Source organism: Grus americana, chromosome 2 (genome assembly GCF_028858705.1).
Source record: "Grus americana isolate bGruAme1 chromosome 2, bGruAme1.mat, whole genome shotgun sequence".
NCBI classification, from domain to species: Eukaryota; Metazoa; Chordata; class Aves; order Gruiformes; family Gruidae; genus Grus; species Grus americana.
Genome location: NC_072853.1, coordinates 30,011,486 through 30,029,404, shown reverse-complemented (window position 1 = coordinate 30,029,404; position 17,919 = coordinate 30,011,486). Strand labels below are relative to the sequence as shown.

At 41.2% G+C, this 17,919-nt stretch overlaps 1 protein-coding gene across 1 annotated transcript; it reads left to right on the top strand.

The window, feature by feature from the left end:
• The first annotated feature begins 2,486 nt into the window (after window positions 1-2,486).
• On the top strand, window positions 2,487-16,201 carry LOC129202725 (carbonic anhydrase 3-like). The gene is made up of 7 exons (XM_054816140.1): window positions 2,487-2,987; window positions 3,075-3,272; window positions 6,402-6,520; window positions 8,470-8,562; window positions 10,412-10,477; window positions 12,535-12,690; window positions 13,897-16,201. The coding sequence occupies exons 1-7, from the start codon at window positions 2,951-2,953 to the stop codon at window positions 14,014-14,016; spliced, it is 789 nt and encodes a 262-aa protein (XP_054672115.1). The 5' UTR covers window positions 2,487-2,950; the 3' UTR covers window positions 14,017-16,201.
• The last annotated feature ends 1,718 nt before the right edge of the window (window positions 16,202-17,919 follow it).

Below are 17,919 nucleotides of genomic sequence, written 5' to 3'. Positions count from 1 at the left end.
TCTCTGCTGCTCCTTCCTCCTCAGGGAGAGGACTCCTCACACTCTTCCCCTGCTCCAGCGTGGGGTCCCTCCCACGGGAGACAGTCCTCCATGAACTTCTCCAACATGAGTCCTTCCCATGGGCTGCAGTCCTTCATGAACTGCTCCAGCGTGGATCCCTTCCATGGGGTGCAGACCTTCAGGAACAGACTGCTCCAGCGTGGGTCCCCCACGGGGTCACAAGTCCTGCCAGGAACCTGCTCCAGCGTGGGCTTCCCATAGGGTCACAGCCTCCTTCAGGTGTCTCCACCTGCTCCGGTGTGGAGTCCTCCATGGGCTGCAGGTGGATATCTGCTCCACCATCAACCCCCATGGGCTGCAGGGGGACAGCCTGCTTCACCATGGCCTTCACCACAGGCTGCAGGGGGATCTCTGCTCTGGCGCCTGGAGCACCTCCTCCCCCTCCCCCTCCTTCTGCACTGACCTGGGTGTCTGCAGAGCTGTTCCTCTCACATCTTCTCACTCCTCTCTGGCTGCAGTTGCTGCTGGCCAGTTGTTTTTTTCCCCTTCTTAACTCTGTTATATCCCAGAGGCACTACCACCGTGGCTGATGGGCTCGGCCTTGGCCAGCGGCAGGTCCGTCTTGCGGCCGGCTGGCATTGGCTCTGTTGGACATGGGGGAAGCTTCTGGCAGCTTCTCACAGAAGCCACCCCTGTAGACCCCCCCCCAAAACCTTGCCACACAAACCCAATACTTAATAGAGAACATTGTGGAAATTCTTATGTAGAGCAATGAATTGAAACAGTAGGGAAATAACTGACTTGCACCTTCTTCTGTGTGATAGAAATCATGTCCCTTAGCTCCATAAATGGCTCCAGTAAGTATTCCTTGTATATGTGAAGTTGATTAAATTTCTCTGAGCCTTCAATAAACAAGTCCACTAAAGCTGTCTGTTTATACAGACAGAAAATGAGCTGCTCCAGTTAGAATTTCATGAGCTCACAAATGTTTCTCTCTAGGAAGATGAGGTAGAAACCATTTCAAAAGGATTAATGCCTAAGCTTTCTGAATTAAAATTGCAACAGGTGTCAATTTTACATGCCTGTCCTTGCAACAAATGTGACATTATCCATTTGATTGATAACAGAGCAAAATATTGTATTTTCTTTTGTTTCAGAGTTCTCTTTTGAAAATGAAAAGATGTCATTTTCCATACCATTGTACCTAAATCACCTCCTAGTATTTTCTTAATTGAATTCTACCTAAGGAAGATAGGAGGAACTACATTTTTTTAAGGACACTTTGATAATGAGCACCTCTTTGTATCTTCAAAGATGATAAGAGGAACACCTTACGATATCATAGAAGTTTCTAAGGTTTAGTGAGTTTCCATCTGACACATCTTCTCTAAGCAAAGATACTATATACATCTCTATATAAATCTCAGATGCAGATTCCTAAGTGAATCTCAAAGAGGGAGGGGGATGTCTACTTACGATTAACCTCAGAGCAAGAAAAATTTACTAAACGAGTTTAAAGAAATCATTGTAGTTACCCTAAACAAAGTCCATGTTTAGTTATTTGTTAGCCTAGCTATATTGGTAAGCTAGAAGGAGAACCTATATCTTTCAGCTGGTTTTTGGACATGAAATACAACCAAATTTCTCATAGGCTCTGCATATTGCAGCTTCTCAACCTTTTCCCTGTACCTCACCGATTCAAAGGGTTTACAACCTCTCAAAGCTGCAGATTTATTTCCAGGCTACTTTCCAGTGCTGATGGGTACAAGGAGCATTTGAGCAAGTTCGCTGCAACTATGTTGGAAATCTCCATGGTTCGCAATGCTTTTGGCTGACTCCCAAATATTTAGCTTGGGATATTATTTAGCTTGAGGTATGAAGTTTGACGTAGTATTTAGCTCGAGGTAGATATACAGTTGCAGCAGTGATAACATGGACTGACAAAGCCAAAGGAGACTGCAGCAAAGCTAGCATTTGAAAGAAAAGCTTTGAGTATTCAACATAGATGTAGAGACAAAGCCAGCTAACACAACCATACTGATCACTAACTCTCCATCATCTGAAAAACAGCTGCTTTCCTGATTGAAATATCGACTGCTAAGTTGCCTAACATGAGACACGGGTTTGGTGTAAAGCTCCCTGCACAAAGGAGAATCAACTGGGCAACCTCAAACCCAAATTTGACCAAATGGCCAGGAACGGCCTCAGTTGGGGCTGGCAGAGGCTGGCTTTGCATAACGGCATGGTTTTGCAGATTATGAGATATCCTTTCAGGCAGACACAACGTCTGTCAGAGCTGTTAAATGGGAGCATTTGTGAGCCACCTGCCCGCCTTGGGAGCTCCCCCAAAATCATCCGGGCGGACTTCACGCCTGCGACACTGCCCGCAGACGGGAAAACCGTGCAGGCTGGGCCGGGCTGGCGTATTGCGTTCCCTCCTGGCTGGCTCCCCGTGCCGTGCAGCAGGTTAGCTCCCCAGGCAGCGGCTCCCCCACCCGGGCCCGGCTCCGCGTCCCTCTGCGGGGGCTGGGGGCGCCGCCGCCGCCGCTTCTGCCGCAGGTTCAGCACCACCACCCGCCCGCCCGCCCACGCCGGGCCCTCGGCTGGCGCAGCCCCCTCTTTCCCGCTCCCGGGGCAGGGCGGGCTGAGGCGTGCCCTGCGAAGGGGGACGAAAGGAGTCGCTGAGCCCCGCCGGCCTCCTCCTGCCTCATCCGGGAGGCGAAAATGGCTCTGCCCGCCCCCCGCGGCTCCCCACCGCCCCCCACCCCTGTCTGCCTCGCTGCCTCCCGCCGCCGCCCTGCCCCTGGCCACCCCTCAGGGGAGGACGCGAAGCCGCGGCGGTCTATAAAAAGCCCCCCGGGGCGAGAGGGAAGGAGGGAGGGAGGGAGGAGGTCACCGCTTTGCCGGAGCCATCTCGGGGCGTGAGAGACGGGGCGCGGGCAGCGGCACCATGGCCCAGTTCGTGTGGGGCTACGACAGCTCCAACGGTGAGTGGGGGCGCGGGGCCGCCGGGCCGGCCGGGGCCGAGCCGGGGGCCGGGCCGGGGCGACATCTCCTTGCCTTTCCCCCCCCAGGACCCGAGCGCTGGCATGAAAACTACCCCATGGCCAAGGGAGACAAGCAGTCGCCCATTGAGATCAACAGCAAAGACGTGCGGCACGACACTTCTCTCCCCCCTTGGCACGCCAGTTACGATCCCGGGGCAGCGAAAACTATCCTGAACAACGGGCGCACCTGCCGAGTCGTCTTCGATGACACTTTTGATCGATCAGGTCGGTTTTTGGTTCGGCTTTTAGGGATTGTTAGGAATTGAGGTTTGCAAAGCGCTGGGAATCAAAACGCACTCTGTGGTACCTGGCCTACGCAGGCTGGCCGAGAAAAGCCATTTGGGTACGTAAAAAAGGTGCTCCCGGAGTTTATTCTGGTGGATCCAGCCATGTTTAGGTCCACCATAGGTGTGACAGGGAGGTTGTAGCTGCAGGGGTGCCCCTGAAATACGGACCCAGCTGGAAGGTGGACTTCTCTTCCCCAGGGCACCTCCTCCAGCACGGACACGGCGTCCTCAGGGTTCCTGTGAGGGAGGCAGCATTGCCCAGAGGGGTTTGGGGCACACTCTGAGGCACTCCATAAACACAGAACTCCTGTGTTTCCACCAACTGTGATCTTGATTTCTTCTCTTTGTATGGGAAGTCTAAGGTCCTCCACAGCCTGAAAAATCTATGAAAACAGCTAGAAGCTATGAAATGGCTTTGGTATTTAATTGGGAGAGAGCCGTCTTGAACCTCTTAAGTTAAACTGTTTGAAACTTGATTACAGAGCTGTATCGTGTAGCTCTGAATGCAGAGAGGCAACAACAGTCAAAATGAATAATAAATTCATAATACTGTATAATGTGAAGACATCTCAAGAGCATGCAATATTGATCAGTCTTTTATCAAGAAGGAATGCAATCTAATTAATGGAAAACAGTTACTTTCCATTGTATTTTTCTGCATCTGCTTTGATGGCATTTGTATTGTTTTTTTGTTCTTAGTAAGCTATATAATTAATGGAATACATCTGCAGTACATTGAAAGATCACTCTCTCTCTTGTTTATCTTGATGAGCTCATTGTTTCCTTGGACTCCTTTATTTACCATTACAGCTACCTGTTATTGTTCCACATCTCGCAGATGGAATCTAAACTATTTAGGACAGGGATCATCTCTTTGTTATGTATTTGTATGGCGCTTTAGTATTTATTACTGCAGTTTCTACACAGTGGCCTCAAACAAATCATAAATTGCACTTCTGTTATAATACAGAATGCTCTTCCACAAACACTGCATAAAATCAATACCATGACTGAAAGCATGGCAATTAAATTGATTATGAACCTTTTCACTTGGCAGTTCTGCTCTGTCATCTTTGCAGCTTCCTAAAGGCTGCAATGTTTAGACAGAAGCTGCTCAAGAATATATCTGCCCAGGGAACTGTGTTGGAGAAGGACCCTGATTTGGCCAAGGAGAGCGCAGCCCTTGGTGCAGCCCTTCCTCTAAATCATCTCCCCGCCTCCCCTCTCCCCATCATCTCTGGCTGTTGTTCCTCTGGATGCCCAGTGTGCACATTCTCTCCCTGCTGCTGTTGCAAACTTTCTGCAAGCTGCTGGACAGTAGTTTAGGGCTCAAGCCTTTCACAGGGATGTGTCTGATTGGAATCAAATACAATGTCTGACAGCTCTGAAAAACTACATGAGAAAGCATTTCATAAACATTTTATTACCTTCATTTGTTGGCTTCTGCGGTGGCAGCAGCTGAGGATATGTAGTAGTCACAGATCCAATTTTAATTGGAAAAAGAAATCTAACTTGAAGATAGCTTTTTTTGATCTAATCACATGGAAAATTTTGAATGTTAAAATGAATGGAAAATGTTGGAATGTTAGATCTGTATACTGTTATGAAGTGCTATTTCCAAGTGCTTCACAGTATCTGAGTTCTGGGAAGAGCCACCTGTAAGAAACAACTGCTAAATGAGTTTCCAGCTCTGATACTGATTTAGCTTGTAAATGTAGGTAGATCACATAAATTCAGCTCCTGAAAGTTCCTGCCTCCCATTGTTTCTAGTGTGAAATGGCAAGCAGATACTTGTCAGGATTTGGGCCTTAGACTCTATGCCTTATTTTTCCTACATTCAAAAGTGAAACAAGAACAACGATGACAACAATAATAATAACAGTAACAATAATGTGACATATTTTTCATTGAAGGCTTCTACAGAAGGCTTACTCAATACTGTATTGAGTTAGTTATGATTATTTATGTATGAACAAACTCAAAACATATGAGGAACTGCATGCCTAAAACTCAACACAGTGCTTTGTTTCTGCCCCCCAATGGCTGTGACACCTTCCAACTAAAAAGAGAAACTGCAAAGTTAAACCTCTTGCTCTGTGTAGGTATTCCAACACATATGATATCAAGAATTAATTTGAGACCATTGGGCACAGGAGGATTGAAATATTCTTTCAATGTTAACTTTGAACTTCAAAGCTATTGGTAGAAGTTCAAACCTGAATGCTATTTAAACAAGGTCTTCTGGCACTGCAGTTGTGACCTGCATTATCAGCTTTCTGTGTAAGGAAACACGTCTCATTCCTGCCTTAGGTAATGAATGAAAAATATATTTGAGAGCTTATCCTTTAAGCAGTCCCTGTTCAAAAGAATCCCCAAACTGAAAGAGCAGGTGTGATGTTTTGAAAGTCAGAGTTGATGCAAACTGTCAGACTGATGCATGGTCAGCATTATTTGGCTAAGAACAGCAGAAATAATAGCTTCTTAATTTGTTTAGTCAGTGGCAATGTTAAATGTGGACTACAGCTTTTGAGCTCAAGAACACTTTTCTAGCTCATTTGACCTAAACTTTCTTCTCTTCCCTCACTTTCAAGAAATAGATCCTGGTTTGGTTTGGTTTTTTTTTAAAAAGCAGCAAACTATGCTGTAACCATTGTTTAGATGTCTGAACTGTAAAGGGTATGTCAGTCATGGACTAGAGGTACACTTCAAAGCACCTTTGGGTTCATTTCACAGTCCTGTCCCCAACCATTTCACAACAGACCTTCTCTCTCCACATCAGGGCACTATAGCATGTCCACTTGCCAAGAGAAAAGGGGCTTGTTGACCACCTGGGGTTTGATTCTGTGCTTGACTCACAGCAGCTTCCAGTTTTTACATCAAACAGGACTTTTCCTAAGTGATAACAGAATTCAGCCCCAATCTTGTAAACTGGTGAATGTTGTTACCCCCACTGCAATCAGCTGGATTTACAAGAGCTGCTCCACACTTTTAAAGTAAAGGTCCCCCTTCGTTAACCATGTATATCAGCATTTTGTAGGCTAGTGTTGATGCAGATTATCAATTGCAGTGCTGAGAGGTGGGCCGCTCACAGGAGCCTACAGGCTGCGTCAGCTTCACTTTCACTGGGGTTCATCTGATGACCATGGCTCTGAGCATGTTATAGATGGGGTGAAATACGCAGCAGAGGTAGGACTTACTTTTAATAGTAGTATTGAGTACTAACTGGAATTCAACTGATCGTGCATCTGAACAGATTAACCATTCTTCCTTTTGCAAGTTTTCAGCTGTGGATTTTTCTCTGTCTATGAAACTTGTGAATATTTGTCAGTGTGCAGTGTGATAAGTTGCATCTGCCAACAAATGTATCTCTGCAAGTATATGCTAACATGGAATTTGCTTCTTTAAGCAGGAGTTTTTGCTGGTATTTTAGAATGTTTTAAAAATATTTGAGACAAAGCGATCTGTTATTTCCAAATATGAAGATCTGTTTTCTGCTGGTTTTTGGCTTTTTGGTATAGCTGTTTCTGGTATAGCTTGAATTACTAAGTTTCAGAAAGCATTACTAATTAATAGAAAAACTTGCTAAAAGCACACTTGATGAACTGACATTCAAAATTAGATCCACCTTAAAACTGATTCAGAATGGTAAAGAGTATCTTCTAGTTTCTGAACATCTGTGCTTTAAAATCTCTGTGTTTATTTTTGGGAACTGTAGAAAACAAGTGTTTGGGGGTTTTTTAATGTAAACTACTGCATTGTTGTCCAAATTTGCTAAAAATAATGGCTGCTCTAGGCCCTGAAGACTTCTTCAGGTAATAAGTGAATTCACTTATTGATGTTAGTGAATTGCTAGCAAATGTTACCTCCTTCCTCCATTTTGTGTGAGAGTAGGCTCAAAATATATGCCTATGCCCACAAAAAGCCTGCAGTTGTGCTTTCCTACCTTTATTTATACCCTCAAGATGCAGAGCTTACAGGGGCTTTGCCCACCTATTGTAGGAGAAAATTTGGGCTGGTATTTTGCAGGGTCAGTGTGCACAAACATTCAGAGATGACTGGGTGGTGGTTTGGGGGTTTTTTTTTCCCATTCCTTAGCCACAGCCAAACTGTTAGTGTTCTACTTTCTGTGGCCATCTAAACAGACAGATTCTGCTTCCTCAAGCTATTTCTTGGTTAGTTCAAGCACAGACTTTTTACTTTGCTTTTGTTTGCAGTACTCAGATATTTATTGACAGGGTAAGAAAGCCTGAAATGTACAAAATTTTGCCAGAATGCAACCAAAGATATATGGCTGCTCCACCTTTATCCATAGCAATGATATCCTTATCCTCAAGAGAAAAGCAACAGGGAACAATACATTAATTTATATTCAGGGCAATTTATGTTGTTGTTATTTTAAATAAATGTTACTGTGCTTTAAAAAAAAAAAAGTTAAAAATTTGCATTCAAAATATGCACCAGAATCCTATTTTTATTGTATGGTGCTACGTTCCAGATGCTACTTATTTTGAGATTCCACACTGCTGGTTGCAGCATTTGTAGCTATACGCAGGAGCCAGAGATTTTCTAGAAGGAGATGTAAAAACTTGAAATATATCCTGAAAATACATCATTGTTGAAAGTAGAAATGAGAAAGAAATGCCAAGCTATTATCTCCACTCCTTTCCAGTACAATGTGTTGAGAGTAGTAAGGGATACAAAACAATAATGTATGTACTACATACAACCCCATGTAAATCCTTGAGCTGATATCTGCATAACCTGAAGATCTAAAAATCTACATTGAGATGAAGTGCATGTCAGTAGGTGTTTTATGCACTGCATGTGTGTGTGTCGTGCTTGGGTTAAACTGTTTATAGTTGCGTTGTCTCATTAATTTTTAAATGTATTGTGTGGTAAACTCCATTTTCTTTCTTTTATGCTTCAATTGAATGCAAAGCGATGCTTTATAGAAAGTGTGAGCATATGGAAGTGTGGGAACAGCAATAGGAAATACTTACATATAGTGTTCTTTTTCATGTCCATTCCTTTACTTACTGTGTACTGGAAACTTTTCTTAATTTAATTTAAAAGCTTGTAAGATTGCGCTGTTGGCAATTTCTCGCATTTTTAACTGAGGTTTCATTGATTTTTAGTTACATCTGGTGCACTGGAATCCAAAACATGGTAATTTTGCTGGAGCTTTGAAACAACCTGATGGTGTAGCCGTTGTGGGCATTTTTCTGAAAGTAAGTGGCAGATATTCAGTCTTTATAATTTTCTGCATTTTTCATCTTTCTCTAGTGCCAGGGAAAAAGTTCCCATTGTTTTTCCCTGCACTGTATCATTTTACAGGAAAACATTCGAAGTGATGTACAGACTGAAGTCGCATATGTCCTTGGGCCCTCCAGATTCCATGCACTAACCCGTTCAGAGCCAACTTCTGACACCATTCGTGACACCAGTGGCACATATCATGGGTGGCATTGAACAAGAGACACAGCTTCAAGCCTGGGACACTTGCTAACTTTGTCCCTGATAGCTGACCAGCTCTTTGCTGTGGTGTGTACTGAGTGAGGAGGACAGTCTGCGTAGGAAGAGCATTCCCTCCTGCCCTTGTCTGCTAGCAGATATTTTATCTGCCCATCAGTAAGGTTACTGATTCCCTTCCTTGATCTCTTGCTGATTCCCACGTAAGCTGGGAATCAAAAGGAGTTCAACGAACCTGCTCCAGGTTCAAGAAAGAATTGGTGGTAAAAGAAGTTCACTGAACATTTTAACTTTGAAATACAGCATCTTCGTAACAAAATAATACTGTACCAATATTTTCCAACCGATTTTTTTAATAATAGAAGGAAAGTGATCCTAGTGTCAGATCTGCATGTGGTCTAGGACACTGAGAAATACTAACAGGCAGACAACCTAATAGTGATAAATTATGGAAACTTCAGCTATGTGGCTGTCATTTTACCTGCAGGTGGGCATTTCAGCTTGAACAAAGTGTCAGAGAATAGCTCTCCTTTTATTGTTTTATCACTAGTAAGCTGCAGTTGTACAAGCAATAGCAAGTGGATGCAATTAATTTTGCCACAGTGTCCCTGGACAGGCTAGATCCAATGTCATTTTAATTCTGTTATACTGTGAGCCAGCCTGACTTTTTTTTTTGTGTGGTCAGTTTAAACCGAAAGTGAGAGAAGGTCATCACCTACCCAGATTCTCCCCTATGACTATGTCCTTCAATTATTCTTCCTTTGTCATTTCTTTTGGTCTGTTCTAGGCTAGATCTTTATCTTGTAAAACAGAACTTATAAAGTATAACGTTATGTTCCTATTAACCATGCTAAGGTCACCTAAAAGGTCTAGAAAAGTAAGTAGTGTCACTGTATCTTCTCTGGCCCTTCTTGCCCTGTTTCCTTCTTGCTCTTCACCTTCAGAGCTGTTGTTTTGCTCTGCGTTTGTCATGTTCCATGACTGGGGTTTTGGGTATTGGTAAAACGGAGATTATCTGTTTTGGAACACGGCATGGCAATAACAGCATATCTTATGCATACTGTCTTCACTCCTCTGGGATGCAGAGCCATGTCAAAGCTTTTGGAGGTGCTGAAGGTCATGAACACAAGCAATAAAGTGACCCCATAGCTTGAGGAGTTCATGACATGAATCTCAAAATATGTCTTACATCAATACTGATCTGACTGCATATGTGCTGCAGAACGTTTGAAGTGTCTGCAGTAACTCTAGCTTTTCAGACTACCAATGTTTTGCTGAGTGTTCATATGTCTCACAGTGGCTGTGGGTTGCTTTCAAACCAGGAGCCAAGGGCTAGGCCCTGGAGGGCGTAGATGACACTGAGCGCGCAGTTTGTTCTTCAGACAGTGGGAGATGCTTTGTAGAGTCCTTCAACGCATTTTAGAATTGCAAAGCCAGTTACTTGAGTCTGTTATTCCCGATGTTCTTTTAACACACATAATTTTGTGTCAGTCTGTACTGGATACTCTTGAGTACTGCTGCCTAACTTGGCAGATGGGATATACTGAATTTCTTTCAAATACTGTGGAACATGAGGAGAAAATACAGTACTTGTGCTTTGCATTACAGGTTGGAAAAACTCTCAAACCAGAGATGAAGAGAATTCTTGAAGAAATTGATAACATTAAGACCAAGGTATCAAAACATTTTTTGTGATATAATGTAGTTGAAAAGCAGCAAAAGCAGCAATCAGAAGTTCAGATTCACTTTTTGGCATCATTCTGATACCTAACAGTAGCACCAGAGGTGACACATTGGACTGTGGAGCAGGACACTTTCTTTTACTTAAGTAAACATGTAACTCCTCACTTCTGTAAATATTCTTGCTGTAGAGGATTTTGTGTCAATCCTTGCATGCACAATTGATAGTCTTATTGATACTGCTCTGTAAAAATATGCTAGTGTGCCAATATCAAGAAGAAATTAAAAGCTTTTTGAATTTGAGGACAGCAGTGGCCAAAATAAATACATATAGTTGAGTCAGAAATTTTGGTACTCTGAAATGAGAAGAAACTAGTAGGAACGATGGAGCAAGCTCCCAGTCAGTGTAAGGGAGATGAAAAACTTAGTTTTAAGATGGAACTGAATTCATTTATAAAAAGGACTACATGGTACATTTTCTGCACCAGTCCTAGGTTCTGTCTTCCTGTGATACTAGCACAAATAGCATTGCAAACCTATTCTAAACTGGTTTTCAGTATAATTAATGATTTAAGGACCAAAGCCCATACCTATTGCACAGATAAAACTGCAGAAGGGGGTTCTTTGCAAAGAACTGTGATACTGTGTCTATTGTTATTTATCATTATTATTTAACATAAACCTAACCTCTAGGTATACTTTAGCAATTCTACTTCATGATAAGCTTTATGATTCTAATGATGCTAAAAGAAAAGTCCCTTTTTAATTTGATATTGAACATACCACCAGATCACCAGGACTGGATTTTACAAATTTTGTAAGCACTTTCTTCCAAATTTAGTAAATTTCTTGCATTTAATTTATGTATGTATGTACTGCCATTGATGTGTGGGTCTGAGCCTGAAATCTGTTCTCTCCTCACTCAGAGTCATATTAATTTTATATATTCAACCTTTTCTTAGCCTTCAGGTACAATTCAGTTCTTTCTGCTGAGGGCGCTGAAGGTTTTTTGGGGGTTTTTTTTTTTTTTGTTTTTCCCCTACCCATTTCTCCCCCTCCTGTGTCAATGATCTCTGTCTTGATACAAATTCAGTTTTCTCTTATAATCCCTCTGTCATTTTTTGGCCATTTACATGCAGAAGAAGTTTGCCAGAGTAAATAAAAAATTGATCAATCACCCTATGAAACATTGTGTCATATAATGATGACAGGATGGCAGTGATATCCACTGCATTAAATTCTGAGACTGCCTGACTGGAGATTTTATGACTTCTAACTGCAGAAAAATAGAAGTCTCTTTTCTTACATACAGATATTCTCTGTAGTGGTTCTGAAAAAAGCAATAGCTGAAGAAAAGTGGAGAAAGATAGGCACATAGGCAAACAACCACATCTTGTATTTTATCTCTTATTTATCTTTTCCCGACATCACATACATTTTACCAAGATTACTTATTTGTGGCTGCTGTTCTCCCTTGTCTGGTGATAATCACCTTTAGTTGTAAGATATTCAGGATCCAGTAGTCTTCCAGGAAATATTTTAATTTTTTACATAAAATGTAACAGTGTCAAGAAAAAGATTGAGAGTGTCGCTATGACACTGTAATTAGAGCACAGCTTTGGGAGGAGAGAGATGCAGCTTTAAATTCCTTCAGATAGAGGAGAAGACTGTAATGAATTTCGGATAAATGCTTGGCCACTGTTCTATTGGATAGAAAGGGTACCAGTACCTGCAGTGCCACAGCCTTTAACTTTTATTCCAAGTGATCCAAAGTAAAACAAAATTTTGATAATTCCAGAATAGAACAATGTAACAATGAATTTGCTTTGGTCTCTCACAATTCAGTTTGTAATTTCTTTGAATTTATTAATGGAATCAAAATGTCAGTTATTATTAATTGCAGGGCAAATGTTTGACAGGAAGAAAAGGGAATTGATCTCTTGCATGAATCTTGATATTTATTTACTTCCTTAATAATAATGTAGATATGATGTCTTTTAAGATGCATATCCCTAAAGTTACTGCAGAGAATTATTTTTTGTTTCTCTAAGGGGAAAGAAGCTCCTTTTCAGCACTTCGATCCTTCAATTCTTTTCCCCAAATCTCGGGACTACTGGACCTACCACGGTTCGTTCACTACGCCCCCCTGTGAGGAGTGCATCACTTGGATTCTCTTGAGGGAGCCAATTGAAGTCAGCGCAGACCAGGTAAACTCCAGCTGGTTCTGCTACTCCTTTACCAGTTCTCAACAGTGTCTCAGTATGTCAGTGTGATGATTTGCAAGCCCTTGCATTTTTTTGATAAGGAAAGCTTTAGCTGAGGACTGTGAGTAATTGCCTGCAGAATGGACTGTTGAAATGGACTGTAAAACTGACCTTGAGAATCATGCTCTCTTCCTAGACACCTCCTGGAATAGCTTCAGCAGGAGGGGAGTCTTCTTCCCAAGGTGTTCCTGGGATTTTGAAAACTGGCGTAGGCAAAAATGCCCCTGAGCCACAAAATTCAGCCATCGCAGCAGCCCCAGTTCATTCTCTGTGCTTCAGCATTAAGTGGCAAGAGAGACATACAGCTGGTTTCCCAGTTTAAGAAATTGCTGGTCCAGATCTTGACTTCCTAAAAATTGTCAGTGAGAAGGGTCAAACTAGCTAGAACCTGCAAACCTGGATGTTAATACAAATTAGAGTACTAATTGTATTCATATAGCTCAAATGTGCATTTACACAGGAAAAATAATAGAGATCCAGTCTGGAAAAGGTGACCTTCTTGCATTAAAACTTTTGGTTATTTATATTATTTTCTGCTTCAGCAGTACCAGTCAGGGTATAGCCTTTTTACTGATTTGACTGTTTTCTGAACAGATTTATTTTGCATTCTGATGAAAGAGTAACAATTAACAAAGCAACATTGAATTTAAATTAATTTGGAGAACAATGGCTAAGTGCTGAATTAATGACTGAACTTAATAATCCAGTTGGTATACATTTCTCCGCCTTAAAGAACAAAATATGAACTGCAGACCAGCTTTTTCTATCAGATTTCCTTGCGTAGACTTAGACATGCATCCTCCTTCATGGATAGCCCTATTTTCACAAGTGATTTGACTGCAGTCAAGCCCCAGCAGGGTCACAGGAGGCCCCTACTCTTTCTCCACATTGTGAGTGTGGGTCAGGGAAAAATCCAAAAGAAGCCCAGGCAAGGGTCAGATGATGCACTGATCTGTGGATGAAGAGTGTAAAGATCCACAAAAACAGTGGTAGCTGTTGGGCCTCAGTGATCTCTGCCAATAATCTCTACCAGTATGCTTGTCATTATATAAGAAATTCCTTTTTTGTCTCAGAGTTTGTTCTAGGCATCAAGGTCCACACTGCTTCCAGGTGAATTCACATGAACACCTTATCTTGTCTTCCTTGCAGATGGCGAAGCTCCGTAGCCTTTCCAAGAACGGTGAGAATGAACCTGTGAACCCACTGGTTGATAACTGGCGCCCACTCCAACCTGTGAAGGGCAGGATAGTGAGAGCCTCGTTCAAGTGAAGTCTCAGGTCTCACTTTGCTGAACCTCAGTGAGAAAATCCCTGCATCCCGAAGTGTAGTTAGTTTTTGCTGTCTACTGCTTTTCCTCTGGATCCAGATCTATGTTTCTCAGCTTGAAATTCTGAGTGGTAAAACTGAATCTGATTTTGAAAGCAGAAAAAATACTGTATGCAAATACTAACCTTAATAAGGAAATGTGAGATATACATGATTCTTGACCACAAATGCCTCATCATTTGTGATAGTGTCACTTCTCTGCCATGTGATCTTGGAAGAAAAATGGGCTTAGTTTGAATATTTAAAATTAATTTCAAAGGAAATGTAGTAAAGGCAGAAAAATGAACCAGTAGTTCAGGAAAGCAGACATAACAGTTGGTCAACAGTACATGAACAGGAGGTAAAATGCCTGCTCCTACAGCATCTCTAGTAGTGATCTTCCTCAGATACCCCACCTCCAGAGCAAACATCCAAAGAGTAAGTTCCTCTTTAACATACCAGATTTTTCCTTCCCTCTCTTGTTCATAGTTTTTTATCCAAGATCAGATTTGTATTCTGGGGATACAATCAGGCATATTCAACTTCTGTGTGTGAAGAAGAAAAGATACCTTGCTGTCATTTCAGCATTCGCCGTCTTCGCCGTGTCCTGTTGCTGCCTATTGATCTTTTCTTCTTTCACTTCTGCTGGTACTTCACCCATCCAGCTGTAGAGTGCTGCTGGTATCACATTGCCTCGTATTTAGTATAGCAGCCTTAGGATTGCTGAGGAGGAAGTGCATTTCTGCTGCTGCTCTACATTACCTCCCAGGGTGATGGATTTTTAGTTTTGGTGCTCTGTCTGGTTTTTTATATTTGACATCTTAGTCTGCATATTAACGATTTCATCTGTTAGGGATTTTGTTGCATATGGAGAGGGCCTTTGTGGATGACTCATACATTTCATTTGTCTTCCCCACTACTGAAAAATCCAGGTTAAGTCACCTAAGTGTTTGTTTATTGCAACTCTGTATAGTTAGAGACTCTAAGTGGAGTCTGATTAGCTCTGCTACTTTCTGGGGAAACACATCAGCTTGCGATATGATCCAAGCAAGGAATCACTGGCAGATAGAAACTTCTAAATCTGTCCTTCATCATGTAAACTTCATCATTTCAGCATGCTTCCTAAACAGCATAACACAAGTGCCATCTAGGTTGAACCCACATGCAGACTGTGTGAGTAAAGATCTGCTACGTTACATTCACCATCAGGGTGATTATTCAGTATTGTACATACAGGAGATTGGGAGGTCAGAGGTGGTGCATAAAGCCTCCTGCAAATGAAGTTTCTGGATTCTCTGTATTCCTCTAACTCATCAGTAGGTGGCAGAAGGTGTTCTTCTGGAGATGTTGGCACAAAGACATTCACAGCAATATTTATAAGGTATATGTCAAAGTCCGAAAAAAGCGGGGTTACAAATGGCTAGAAAAGGAATTTCCCAGTTCTCCTTCACTATTTCACTTTTCACCTTTACTAGAAAAATGGTGCTCCAACATGGAAGTAATAAATGGGCAATGTTGGACAAATTCTGCTGTTATTACCAGCACGATTCAGTGAGAATTCAGGAATGAAACTGAGGGTAGAGTTTGATCCTTTGTATTCATTTAGAAATGTTCAAAGAATTCCTGAATTCCCATTGAGGATTAATGTTTCAGTTTATCAGAAGTGTATTTTGCTTACTATAAAGCAGTTTCATTTTAAAAACCAAGTTCATGTTAGCACAAATTGAAGTATTGATAGAATCCTGTTTACAAATGTTTTGGCATTGGCTTAATCTTATCAGAAGATGAGCTTTTGATAATACGAGTGCAGCACTTGGAATGGTATTGATTTTAAGAGTCTCTTAGATCTTTAAACTCCTGAATCTGTACATCTTCTCAACACATAAAAATGTTTCTACAGAAAGCTCATAAGCAACATTTTTTTTCTACTGTACTATGTCTTACCTGTAAAATTTCTTTTCATATCCATACACAGCTGATCTCAGTGTTGAGAAAATTGCAACACAAATAACTGAGACGAGTCTGAGTCTTTCTACCTAAAAGCCACTGACTGTGATGTTTTAATCTCTTTGTATTGGGGCAATAAAACAGGATTAGTTGCCTGCACTTGAAATAACAGCTTTCGTGTCTTCAGAGAACCAATAAATTGACTTACATAAAAAATTGATTTCTGGTTTTATTTCTAATGCTGAGTGATGATAGAAAGTAACAAGAACTTACTAGAAAACCTCGCTACTCTTTTCCTTGATACATACACTTCTAATACAAACGTGGACAGACACTCTGGTAATCACCTTTTTAGCTGTTGGAGTTTAATTTAATCTCTCATTCTGGTTTCTGTGTATCCAGTCAAATAGATCCTCAAAAATATGAGACATCAGAACAGTATCACTTGTTCTCTGTTTTCAGGAGAACAAGTGATACTTTCTTGTATCACTTTCTTGTGTTTATTTCTTGCCTGGACATAAACATGCTCTTACATCTTCCACAAATTCGTAAATTCACATCTGATCTTGAATTTTACTAACTTGGATGTGAATTTTGGTTTCTTGTAAGAAGCACGTGGATCAGTTAGCTGAAGTGTTACATCATTCTGAAATTTCCTGATTAATTTATATTTTTTAAGCACACAAACTACACTTGTTAAAGTGAAATAATATCTTAATTGCCCACAGAATCAGATACCGTGTACACTTTATTTGCATGTTTCCTCTACTACTTTTGAAAGGCAGAACAGGCAGAAGTTTATCATCTACTGATATATAGTAGTTTTGGTTCCAACAGCAGACACATGCTTTGTAAGTTGGCACAAAGGAAAATACAGTCCGAAATTTATATTATTCCATCATGCATTTGCTCTGATTCCATTCTGTCTTCAAACTATTACTACATAAAAGCTTCAATCTCATTGCTAATATGCTTTACGCTTTTGTTTTTCTCTTGAAGAGTAAAGCGTACGTAGCTTTGTTCCATTGCTTCTTGCCCTTTGATGAATAGTGTAGCTGAGTACTGATTACCTTGGTAACAAACTAAGAATATGTTATGTGGATTCTCATCGTGCTGCTTCATCTATATTAAATAGAGAAAAAAGCCTCTGGGAACTGATGAATTAAAAAAAAAAAGCTACCCTAATCAGTGTGGTGCACAAGATCCTTGACTATTTTAATGTATATAAGGTATACATTAAATCCAGCAAGGCAGGTAAATGATTGAAATGAATTACTACCTATTAGGTTTTGACAGAGACTGAAACCCTCCCAGCTTCCCACACCTCATAAGAGCAATTACTAGAAAATTAAAAGCTTATCCCTACAGTTTCAAAGCTTTTTTATTAACTGCAATAAGTTTCCCACCAGCTGTGGCCATCTTTCAGTCGGGTGTAAATTCATATCTGAACTGTGAATTCCTGGTGTGACCCTCAGCATACAACCAGCTATGCATTTCTACTACAAAATGAATTTGTATTATTTTTACTATATCTCAGGGAAAGACTCTCCTGGATCTGATTGCTGGTGTTTATCTGCTGAGTAATCAGAGTTAAAGAATGTTCATGTTGTCGGTGAGTTTAGCAAAATAAACCAATATCTATTTCTTCCTGAGGCGCTTTGTCCTGTGCCTCAGCAAAGGAAGCAGCTGTACAGTGTGTGTTCAACCTCATCTATCTGCCTTTTATCTCAATGAATTCTGGCATTTATCTTTGTCAATATTGCAGCACAAAGCATGTATTCAGGAATTACTTTATTTCCAAACCCAAGAATATAATAGAAAATATTATAACATTCCCTCTCCCCAAAAAAAGGAGTATGGAAAATGTACAGCTAATGATGAATCGCAGATCAAATCAGACTCACCTTTTCTTTAAGAACA

Coding starts and splice junctions, on each gene's coding strand:
- LOC129202725 (XM_054816140.1), top strand. CDS start 2,951: ATGGCCCAGTTCGTGTGGGGCTACGACAGCTCCAACG. Junction 3,273..6,401: donor TGACACTTTTGATCGATCAG/GTCGGTTTTTGG, acceptor TATCAATTGCAG/TGCTGAGAGGTGGGCCGCTC. Junction 10,478..12,534: donor TTGATAACATTAAGACCAAG/GTATCAAAACAT, acceptor TGTTTCTCTAAG/GGGAAAGAAGCTCCTTTTCA.